Genomic DNA, 11941 nt, shown 5'->3' with positions numbered 1-11941 from the left:
TTCTAAAACCGGAAGAAAAGCGCTACTTACTAAAATAAGTTCGGGACTTAAAATGCAAAGAAGATAAATTATGTCTGAAAGCAAACTTAGCGGAAGAATCTTAAAGAAAAAAGGCACGCAATGTCAATAAATCGCGGAAATGGTATTCATTGAAAGTAAATTATTCCTTCATAAGCCCCTACTTTAAAAGTGTTCAAAATATTACGACACCTCTGATAAGCACTGGTAACAATATTGCAAGGGGGTTTTCAAAACGAATTAATTAACACAGGCAATCTTTTGGAGTAGCTTTGTTGGTGAAAAACGACTAACAGTAAAAATTTTCGCTCATCCAAGTGAGCACTCAAAACTGATGCAAAAAAGAGATGTTCAAATTTTTTGCCCTACAACAAGGACATTCATAAACAATGTATAATTATATAGATATATATCAAAATACAATATAAATATGAAGTGGATTAATGTAAATTTTCGATCTATATCTATATATCTAAACTATTTTATATATGGAAATAGTATTTGTTTTAAATGATATACTTTGACAAGCGAAAATGTAATGTGTTTTCCTAGTAAACTGATGCCACAGAACCTACATTCTTATGTCAAAATGAAGTTGTTCGAATATTTAGATAGTTTATAATCTCATTACTCCATATGAAGACTTCATAACTTTCCAATTCATCATTTACATTTAGGCTTAAATATTAAGCACTCTGTAGAGCAATTTTTTTCATGCAAGGCATGCTTTCGTAAAAATTTCGCGTTTATTCGCTCGTAATTTTGATCATGCAAGGCATCCTTTCGTAAAAATTTCGCGTTTAGTTCGCTCGTGTTTTTGATGAAAAAAGTAGTTGCATATTACATAATTGGATAACTAAGTCTAATCAGTTTAAATCAGCGCTTCGATGTCAACTCGAACGCTGTTACTCATAGGATACAGAGCCAACCCAGTTGGCTCACTGTTTTTACGTTTTCTCATCGGTAGTCGGGAACTTGAAGTGTAAGCCCTTGCGCGTTTGTTGTCGTATGATTCTTTGCCAAGGCTACTCAGTTGGATGCTACTGAATGCTCTTTGTTTCGTGCTTCTGATTGCATTGGGGTTTTTGTCTTCATCAGACACTTCAAGACTGCCACTAGCTTTGTTGTCGTTTGTATCTTTGCTCATGCCACTCAATTGGACACTGCTGTTAGCTCTTTGCTTTTTAGATTTCTCTGGTACGTGGTTCTTGTGTTTATCAGGCAACTCAACATTGCTGCTTGCACGTGGCGTTGTGCTGTTGACTTCATTGGCGTTTTGGTCCTTGCCATGCAAGTTCAAACTGCTCCTTGACTTTGGTTTCGCCTTTGAAGCCCTGTCGAGTCCATGATAGAATGGGTCTTTTCTACCATCGAGTGAATCGAAAGCCGAAGGAAATGAAGCGATGGACCTTCTTTGCGTAGCTGACGGCTTATTAGATTTCACGCTTTTCTTTTGTGATCCATTTTTGGCGTCTTCGTTTCCTTTTGGCAAATAAAACATTGGCATTGAAGGGAATTTATAAAGACGCTGTGAATTTGAAGCCCCTTGCTGCGGGTTACTCGACGAGCGCCCTAAGCTTCCCTTTTCTCCATTTTCCTTAGAGAGCGCGAACTCTTTCGCAAACCACTCAGCTTCTTCCGCAGTACGAGCGAAAAGGTAACGCGAGCCGTGTTCGTCATCGCTGGCCTCAGAATTTGCGCTTCCTTCGTCAAATGATGACCCACGCGAGTCAGCGAGAGATTTGGTTAAATTAGCCTCGCTGGTTTGGTTATTTTCGTCCTGCGAGCTAATAACCACAGTAGGTTTAGTCCCTGAGGACAGAATGGATGGTGAACCATTAGATTCGGTTGTGTTCGCTTTTTTCCTCGTGGGCTGAGGTGCTTTATCGTTGATGTTTTCCTTTTCCGCCTCCTCCTCCCGTACGTTTTGTTTCTTTTTGTTCGCTTGTCTTACGCATTCCACGGCAAAGGCGGACAGATCAGCATCTTTGAAATTCAAATACTGTCTCATACTTTCACGTACCCTCAGAGCACTTTCAATTTTTAGAGCGGTCTCATCCGGAGCAGTGTGTCGTTTTAGCAAATTCGGGCGCAAAGGTTTATTTCCTGTACTCTCCCGGGCTCTACTTTCCAGCGATTTAGAGGTCTCAGTTCCATTTTGTCCTTGAATTACCTCCGTTTTACTTGAGTGGTCTTCAGTGCTCGTAACTGCGGAAAAATGTTTTTCGACTGAGTTTTTGCCTTTTGACGAGGTATCATCGATCAATTTCTTGTTGACGCTTGCGGCTATTTTTACTGCGCCGTCATAGCCATTTTGTTTAGGAAATTGTTCAATAAGGGTTTGACATAGCAAAACTTCCTGCAAATCAACACTCCTACGGCGGAGAGTTTGTGTAGGTGGTGGGCCACCATTATTAGTCATTTCACGATTTGGTTTACTCGACTTCATGAAAATGAATTCATCTTCATCTTCTTCCATCGGGTTTTCTGGTATAACGTCATTTGTTCCTTCGGAGTTGTCACTCATCGACTTCACCTCGTCTGCAGTGTTGACACAGGCGTCTGGGTCGGAACTTGTGCTGTTGGCTCTGTTCTGATGCAAGTCAGACTTGCCAATATCTTTAGAAAACGTGCTTAATAAATTCTGGCTGTCGTTTGTAATTAGTTCCTCGTTCTCTCGTTGCGAATCATGCCTTGATTCCCGTCCAGAGCTGGGCGATTGGGTTCCATCCTGCTTGCCCGATCGAACTCCAATGTTTCCCACCAATTCTTTCAGCGCAAGTTCCAGCTCCTTTATCTTCTTCACCTGACTCTCGTTCTTCCAAGATTTTGCGTCTGTTGCTGAAGTCCTTGAATTGGGACTCTCCGGTGGATTGAGACTTTCATCGGTAGAGCTTGCAGATTCCTCGCTAGCCCTCCTTTCTCGCATAGCGGCTATATACGATGCCCGCTCGACCCATTTCTGCAGCCGGGACTGAATTTGTTCCGATAGCTGTTCCAACCCACCACTGGGACTGTTTTCAAAAACAGAATTCGTTGAAAGTCTCTCGCTGTCAGAGTTTGCACTCTCGTCAGAGTATTCCTCAGATGTTTTCGATACCGCACGAGCGGGTCTGTTGCCTTTTGTTTGAGCACGCAACTTGTTCACTTCTTTAGCGTTTGTACTCGTCATGTTCTTTCCGTCTCTGCTAGCCGCTCGAACTTTCCTGCTTCCAGAAACACAGTGAGTTTGATTTGTAAGGCTCAATTCTGTGTTGTTCTGCTTTCGTGAGCTACTGCTGGGATCGCTCGATGACTCATACAACACCATACTGTGACTTAAATCCTTTGGAATTCCATTCTTTGGGTACGAAATAATCTTTTCGTTCTCACGGTCGCCGTTCACTTTTTTGTTGTAGGTGGGAGAGTTAGCCAAGGAGCCCTTACGTACCTTCTTCACCAGAGTTTTACCGCCGTTTAACATCGGAATGGGCGCACTTCGTGTCCGCGAATGTTGAGGAGTGAGTGCGCCATTATTTATTTCAAGCGGGTGCGAGTAATCCATGGTTTCCGTTAACGTTTCTCTGCTATTAGCGGACCGCTTGTCGCGAACGTTTGAACTGGCCCTTCCCATCCATTTTTGAAGCTTTGCTTTCATTCCAGTCGAGATATTTACAGAAGGTGCACTGCCGTAGGAAGAGGCCATTCCGTCTTTGAACAGCTAGACGACAACGGGGTTTACAAATTTCTGTGGCGCATTTGCATTACTCTGTACACAAACCTGTGGGAGGTATGATGTTACGATTAAAATGTGCTTAATGGTTTGTCAATAAAGCTCTCGAGCCATTCTCAAGCCGAACCAACAGATCTAAATGTAGAAACACGTCGTATTTGATCGAGGACGTACCTTTTGTTTTGATCCAATGAAAAAAAGTTGGTGCGCACGCGATCAATATTTATCGGGATCTCGTGCTTGCGTCCAACTGGGCTGATGTATAAAGTTTCAAAACTATTGTAATGAGAACCAACCTGCGCACTTGTCGCGATATAGAGGATCAAATAAGATCAATGGTCATCACGCAATTTCATCAGACGAAGACGTTCTCAGCACACGACATGACAAAAATGGTGCAAAAAATTGGTTTTACCCTTTAAACACTTCAGTTCACCCACGTCATTTATAGCAATTAAATCTAAGTCATTGTTTAAAAGTATGTATCAATTCTTTGAAAATGCAAATGTTTGAGCAATATAGTCTTCAGCCCTGACCCCAACTAGACCTGTTGACTTTCATTGGTCCAGAGAGTCTCTTTGTTAGTTGAATTAACTGTTCGGTTTTAGATAAACCTCTGTTGTTGGGGTCTTACCTGCTTATTACGCAAAAAGAATTTTATGAAATAAACTTATAAAGAGCAAAAAAGAAACAAAGGTCGCAGTTCGGCATCAAAGTGCCTCTTATTATTAGTTTCATTTAGCGATGGATGCATCCTATTAGAGACGTGTCGGTTCAAATGACTTTATCATCATACTTGTGACACTTTATTGACCGCAAGATAATCAGGTCACAATGTTGTTCATTTATCATAATGCTCACGACAATATTCAAATCAAGGTGACGTCCCAAAAGTCCCGAACTCATAAAAAGTTTACAAAACCCGAAGATTAAGGAAAGAGACTTCTTTTGCAGAGATTTAATTAAGAGTTTAACTTACTTACAATGCCGGTCCGGCAAAGAACAATTTTGGTGTCAGTTCGTTAATCCATTTTGCTCAACAGAAGTTCGCTTCTAATTATTCAAAAATATAAACCTCTTTCTTTTGAACATTAGAACTAAATTGGAATATCTTTAAGTGCGTTAATTAGTTGACATCGAAAGCGTTGTTTACTTTTAATCAAACTATGGGAGATATTTATTTCTTCTACTCTGCTACGTCGCATGAACTCTAGTATCTGGTGATTTTGAAGCGCCGCTCGTAGGCTCCTTGTGTTTCTGTTTTCATATCTTTTTTGGTCTTCAGTGTCAGCAAAAATGTATTTTCTAGACGTGTCTTAGCACATACGTGCTTAGTCAAAAACAAAACGCCCCAGGGAACCACGCAAAATGACGTTTTGAAGGGCTACATCAGTTGCCCTATCCTGAAGAAAATTAGAGACATTTAGAGCTTCTGTAACCAGAAAAATATGAGCAACTAGTTCAATTTCTGCCGATTTATTTTTCAGTCGCTTGTACACCTCCGGTTGGGAACAGAAGATGCCCATTTTAGTTTTATCTTTCTGTTGAACGAATTCTAAGGACTGGAAGAAAGTTGGCAAAACTGCGGTGGATAACGATTGTCCGGACTCTACCTCGGCAGAAAAACATGGTTGTTTATCTCTCTTCCGACTCTCTTCGGTTAAAGCATGATTAGCCGGACTGTGAAAGATTTCGAGAGTTACGAAATTTTCTATGGTCCTTTATTTTTTTGTCAATATTTTTCCGGCTCAGTCAAACAAATGAACATCAAGAATAATCAGATAATTTGGACCGATTCAGTACCCATTTTCTGTAATTCGAGAATTATTTTTATGTTCGAGAAACATTGTTATTATTGACGGTTTTGTTCCTTTGAACACTGTAACCTGTTTTGTTTTGTTTGTTTGTTTGTCTGTTTGTTTGTTTTTCATTTGAAACGGTGGATCATCTTTTCCTTAACCGAAACTTTGTTTCAACCACGCATCAATAATTATTACCTCTAAGAGAGCCATTATGCGGGAAATTTTACTCTTTTAAGACCTCTCTTTGTTTTTAACCTGTCAACATCACAGTAATTTGTCAGCGTGAAATCAGAGATCGAGGCGCCATCACATGGTGATAAGGTCTTTGAAATATTATTCGGAGAATCTTGTCATAACACCCACAATCACTCACGTCTGTTTATAAAGTCATTGCAATTTATCTTTTACAACACGTGTTCACACAACAGTTAATCACCGTTCTGTTTGTAATCTTTGTTTGTTTTGTTTTGTTTCAATCTTTTATCACCTGTCAGTTCAAAGTTTTGTGACTTGTCCAAATTCCGAGGACAAAAATTCACTCAATGTTGCAAATGCGACACTGGGACAGCGAAAATGTCTCCCCATTTACAACTCTATACAATTACAAGGCAATTTCCCATTTAAACACTGGGAGTCCGTCGTAATATGATCTAATAATTTATCCTTAAATACTACCTTGGGAAATCTTTTATTCTGTGTGAATCTGAATAAACGCGACGGCCTTGAAAATAGTTAGGACTTCGCTAAAAAAAAAAACAAAACAAACCAAAACAAATACATAACGTTTGTATTATTCATATTGTTCAAAATTCACGGATTTGGAATTTCAACAAAGCCCAGATGAGGCAGTGTTTAATTTGCGATTTTCTTTGTCAATGAAACGGCTAAAAGACTGCATGGATTCTAGGACACTCCGTAATGTAGAGAGAAATAGAAATCAAACTAGACATTTAGAGGCGTTTTATTACTTTTCAAGTAAGTTATCACGGCAAATTGACGTGTTGAAAAAGAATATCGTCTGATGACAACACTGAAACTTTCATCCTATACAGATCTTCTAGTTATATTAGTGCCGTTTGTTAAATAAGCAGACAATGATTTACCTTAATTATTCTATGGGAAATAAATACTTGTCTTCCAACTCTGCTGGAGACGATGTTCGATGTCGACCTACGATCATGCCATAAGAGAGAGCTGAGAACTTAGATCAGATCCTTAGAAACAGAATTCTTTATTTCCACTTCTTGTTATTTCTACTTCTTTACTTCTATCAAATCCAATTAGAGGATTTGTCTGTTTATCTCTTAGTCTATTCAAGCAAAAATTGAGAGAGGCTTTAGCGCGGTTTTTTTTATGCAGTAACTTTTGTTAGAAAATTAATTGACAATGCTGACACTTTCTCATCCCACGCTTCCAAGTCCCACTGAAAAGTAAATTTAATGCATTTCCGCTGATAAAGTGCTCATCCCTTCCATGGAATGAAAGTCATAGTAGTTAATTCTCCTTTAAAGAGATATAGGAAGGTGGTATAATCTGACCGGGAAAGATATGGAGATATAGGAAGGTGGTATAATCTGACCGGGAAAGATATGGAGATTTTCGGTCACGGTAGACATTTCAGGTTGAAGATAAATAAATATTGTTTCTCGATAATATTTTTCCTCGGCACTGAAAGATTAACAAAAAAAGAAACAAACAAACAGATAAATGAATGGATGTATAAATACATTTTACGTAAGTAAATGAATTAACGAATCGAAAGATAATTAAATAGAGGAAGGGATAGACACAGAGTAAACCGCCTCGACGAAAATCATGCACTACGAGTGTTTCTGGGCCATTTTTGGAGCCCTCCATTTAAATTCATGACTTTCATTAAATAAATGATACAATTTGAGAATAAACAATGCTATTTGGCTAAATGAAAATATTAGCTACTTCGTCCATGAATAGCAAATTTGAAATCATGTTATTTGCCAGCTCGGACTATGGGGTATGGATCAGCTCGTAGATTTTGCCGTATTTACCTCATATTGAGAACAATTGGCAAACCTTTATCCATATTTTTTCAATCTAACATTTCATTCACGAGCCTCCAACACCGAAGTATCCTTGTCGCTGTTGATTTAAAAGACCTCCTGGAAGACATCCCTTCCTGTTTTGGCGGCTTTCGGTAAATTAAGAGACAGAAATAACGTCGTTAATATACTGCGGTCAAAATCAAAAGTTTTGAAAATGACAGAGCTCACTGTTCAATTTTGATTTATATTTGTGTCATAGCTCACAATAGCAGAGGTTTGCGTCCCAATATCTAACTCAAACGAGGCCAGTAATTGACATCGAGAAGGTTAGACACTGAAATCAATATCGTAGCAAATAAGTTACAGTTGGGATACTTGCATGAATCACAAAGTGCGAAAGACAGCCCTCATTATTTTCATTTTCATTTGGCGGTGAAGATTATATTTACGCTAACTTTGAGTTTTTCAGCCTCCAGAGTTTACGTAACATCACAATTTTCCTCCTACGAAGTTTGGATTCTGCGGAAATTTTACGCGTACGTGCTTTGGTTCAGCGGAAATGGGCATTGAGCGGAAAAACAAATGAAGTAAAATTACGGTCTTCCCTCGGATGAAAGAATGTTAAATAAGCGCAAGGATTTATTTTGAGATAATGAAAAACCTTTCCAGAGATTATATTCAGAAATGATATATATCCAATTAATATCAAGTGGTAAAGAGGACAAAGAAGGCTTTGTAAACAATGCACGTTTGGAGTCACGAGTTAAGTCGCGTGCAAGACAAGTACCTCACATGCATACGGGCGGGTCGATATTGAAGTTATCACCCTTGACCGCCCAAACGTGATGTCAAATGTAGGTATTTAGTGTTTATACGAGAAAACAATAGTGTGTATATTACATGAGCGGAATGCGATCGAAATATTAAACATAAGGTTGTTTTATGTCAACTACAACGAAATTGGGTTAGACTATTTCACAACAGACTGGGCTAAACAATGCATCAGTTTTCATAAACACGCAACGAAACACAATATCATCATAAGACACATTTATTTGAAATATCTGTAATATGTTCATGGTTCAGTTCTTTATGAATTGATTTGTAAATAAATTGAAGTCAGAAATTTGTGGGTTTAAGCGTCAGCTCTCTGGAATAAGGCCAGTAGCTTTTTTTAAACGAAATCTTTGGTATATCCGGGTACGTCAGAAAAGGGCATTGGTCAAGTGAAAGTTGTCCGAGATGAGGTAATTTTTAAAAAGACGTTTTTACAGCCTATAGCTGATCGACAGAATGTCAATCAATTTGCATGCGTTAGTCTTGATTCCCAAAGAAGTTAAGTCCACTTATATAGACTTCATGTTTCGTTGAACAGTGTTATTCGCTAGTCGTAGACAAGCAAAACGATGAAAATCATGGGTTAGAAGGCGTTCTGAGCAGATTGTTGAACAAATATGTTGGATTTTTCAAATGTTTTAGTGATTCGTTAAATCTAATATAGACTTGAAAGAATATACGCCAGAGGGGAAAAATATGCAGCGTTCGACTTTTTCTTTTGTCAAGGAGGCGTGTTATCAATCAAAGGTTATCATGATGGATCGACACAACTATCAGAAAATGTCAGCAATTCTATCTTTACGCTGATTCATAGAATCTTTGGCTGTAGTTCAGGGGTTATTTGTCTTGGCAGACTACAAAGAGAACGATTGTTGCGAAGGTCAATGTGGAATTGTTCAACCACTAAATGCTTTCAAGTCCATTGACTTGGAATTTTTTTTCGTTTTTCTCAGTGTATTTCAGGCAGAAATTATCCTAGATGCTGACCCCCGAATCAGTACAATGTTAAAACTAACTCATATGAGGCAGGCTGAAGGCAAAACAGTTTAAAACAAAATAATCTCTCAGGTAAATGGACGCACTGCCGAGAGTAATTATGGTATGACGAATAACTGACGTAAAAGGTTACGCAATCATCTGTAATTCATACCCAGCCATCGTGCTGCTGGTTAATGACACTTGCAAGAGATGTTCCTTGACTGTTAATTTGGAAATTCCACTTTTGCTCATTTCGAATTTCAAACATCGTTATTAAACGTATTATTAAATGATTGCCGGGAAAAGGCTAAAGCGTTCCAACGAACGTATCAACTTTGATTTCATAGCATCGTTATGTCGAAGGGCACAATCCTTGTGAAGTATGTTGCACAAGTATGTCGCACAAGTACCGTACACTCTTCACAGAGTCACAACAGGATTGAATACTGATTGTGTCGAGATGCAACTCAGTTCCGTAACGCAGAAGTCCTGTTTACCGCCACAATCCTTGCGTTAACATCACTGATGGAACTTTTCCACGTCTGAAGCCTCCACCTTATAGGAGAGTGGTAAGACAATAAAGGAAGACGCTATTTTATGAAGTGCATTTTCTTTTAATTGACATACTGTATATTGGTAACCAATAGATTACATAATCTTTTGTGGTAACTTCGTGGATTCAAATACCCAGCCGTAACAGAAATAACAAAGATAATCTGGATTGGCAATGAGCTTATGCAATGGCGTAATTTTTTTTTTTCAGAAGGTACTCAATCAACTCAGTCTCTTTATTTCATTTTGACTAACCAGGCGTTTCTCTGAGATCACGCTAAGCGAAAAATAACGTTTAAGGCTACCCTTCTTTTGCATCGTCGCAACTTGATTACGGACTCATTGGACGGTTTTATAGTTTCAAGTAGATGACTTCGAATCAAATGGGAGATATTTTGAAAAAGTTCTTAAGTAGATGCACCTGGTTCAAGTATTTTATAAAACTTTCGTCGAGTACCTGACATATTATCTCTATAGGATTTCCAGAAGGGCGAGTAATGTTTTTCTACCGTTAAATAATTTTTTTATAAGGCAACGAACCAGGTCAACATAAAATCTAGAAAGGATTTTTGAGTTTATTATTTAAAACCCTACACTGATCAGGTTGAAAAATTGTGTAAAGAAAACAGGAATCCCTTACGTATTATTGGTTTCGCTCACTTGTTCTAAATGATACAGCCATTCCCACAAAAAGATACGCATTCAAGCAAACAAACTAAACGCAACAGGTCACTAAGGGATGGGGACTTCTTCGATAATCAAACGTGACACTGATTTCCAGCCTGTATGCATATGTCCGTTTGCGTCTCCGAATCCGACACAGTTTCCAATGTTGATTCTAACACGGATTCTCCCCTTGTGGATGTTTTCACAGTAGCCTTCTATTGCCCCGGGTCTGTGGTTATCTTCAACTTCATTTCTTATCCACAAGGTTGTATCAAATTGGACCATTGCATTCTGCACCGTTGAAGGGGATAAACCAGCGGTTACAGCAGTCGCTGCATCCACCCAAGTAAAAGGTTCCCTGGTAAACAACACGAACAGCTGTATCATCTCTTGGCTTGTTAAAGACTCATTCCTATAAATTAGAAAATAGGGGCCAACAGTGAGTCCAATGGAACAAATAATGGAAACGATTCACGAATGTTCATTCCAAAAATTACAAAAAGAAAGCAAGAGGCGAGACTCTTATACATTGTCAACTGTCCTGTTTTACTTAATTTTCAAGTCAACCAATCACATACCTTTATGAGTCCCAAGTCCCGATTGTCGTCACCCCTCCATACGCACTGTTTCCAATTTCTGTGGTTGGTATGAGATCCTTTTGGTCCAACATCTCCTTTAGCACCACGTAACCCTGGCTTTCCCGCCGCACCCTTCTCTCTTTTGGCGCCATCTCGACCGTCACGACCTGGTGACCCGTTATATCCATTGCGACCAGGGAGACCAGGTGATCCTTGAAGACACATGCTGGGATTCTTTGAGATTTTTAAAGTAAATTAGAGGCCACTTAGTTGTATCCGAGTAAAGCTAACAATTTGTTACCTCTTTAGTATTTGTGTTGAATTAGATGTTTGTTAGGCTCAAAGATAAAGTGAAATAAATTGTTGCTGAAAGTGAGACAAGCAAACGTTGGTGTATTTCAATTCTAATAATTTTCTGGCGTGACGAAAACTAGCAGCTGTCACGTGTTAGAATTTTAGTCTCTCCTTGCATCATTTTCTTTCTTTTTACTGCCAGTTTACGACGTAAGCTGGTTATAAAGGAGACCAGTAACATGCTAACAGGACAATTGAATTTTGGAAAACCTTGAGGGTAGTATTTGCTTCAAATGTATTGAAAATAAAAGCTGTCGTCACCAACAGGAACTGAATCACTGTGTTAATCATATCTGCTTCCCTTGATTTTGCTGTTCAAAACGTTATTATAGGGGAACATGATTTTTTTTGCCCCACCACCACAACTACTTTATTTCGACGGGATGATTTCTCTGAGACTAGAGAAGATTTAAAAATAGCGAT

The 11941-nt window shown here is 38.8% G+C and overlaps 2 protein-coding genes and 2 long non-coding RNA genes across 4 annotated transcripts; 1 reads left to right on the top strand and 3 right to left on the bottom strand.

The window, feature by feature from the left end:
• Positions 1 to 127: 127 nt before the first annotated feature.
• Positions 128 to 3703, bottom strand: LOC111325320 (uncharacterized). Its single transcript, XM_022929127.2, has one exon. The coding sequence runs from the start codon at positions 3701 to 3703 to the stop codon at positions 890 to 892; it is 2814 nt and encodes a 937-aa protein (XP_022784862.1). The 3' UTR covers positions 128 to 889.
• Positions 3704 to 6477: 2774 nt separating this feature from the next.
• On the bottom strand, positions 6478 to 7719 carry LOC148733617 (uncharacterized). The gene is made up of 2 exons (XR_016000564.1): positions 7560 to 7719; positions 6478 to 7200 (listed from the first exon to the last, which is right to left on the bottom strand). It is a non-coding gene; the product is annotated as an uncharacterized LOC148733617 (long non-coding RNA).
• A 383-nt stretch (positions 7720 to 8102) lies between these two features.
• On the top strand, positions 8103 to 9966 carry LOC148733616 (uncharacterized). The gene is made up of 2 exons (XR_016000562.1): positions 8103 to 8800; positions 9716 to 9966. It is a non-coding gene; the product is annotated as an uncharacterized LOC148733616 (long non-coding RNA).
• A 686-nt stretch (positions 9967 to 10652) lies between these two features.
• Positions 10653 to 11414, bottom strand: LOC111325335 (collagen triple helix repeat-containing protein 1). Its single transcript, XM_088758012.1, is given in 3 exon segments — positions 10653 to 10860; positions 10862 to 10998; positions 11165 to 11414. Coding segments are annotated over 3 exon segments (570 nt in total). The 5' UTR covers positions 11390 to 11414.
• Positions 11415 to 11941: the final 527 nt, after the last annotated feature.

Source organism: Stylophora pistillata, chromosome 4 (genome assembly GCF_964205215.1).
Source record: "Stylophora pistillata chromosome 4, jaStyPist1.2, whole genome shotgun sequence".
Taxonomy (NCBI): Eukaryota; Metazoa; Cnidaria; class Anthozoa; order Scleractinia; family Pocilloporidae; genus Stylophora; species Stylophora pistillata.
Note: the sequence above shows the minus strand (reverse complement) of the source record. Positions and strands in the feature narration are given on the sequence as shown.

Coding starts and splice junctions, on each gene's coding strand:
- LOC111325320 (XM_022929127.2), bottom strand. CDS start 3,703: ATGGCCTCTTCCTACGGCAGTGCACCTTCTGTAAATATCTCGACTGGA.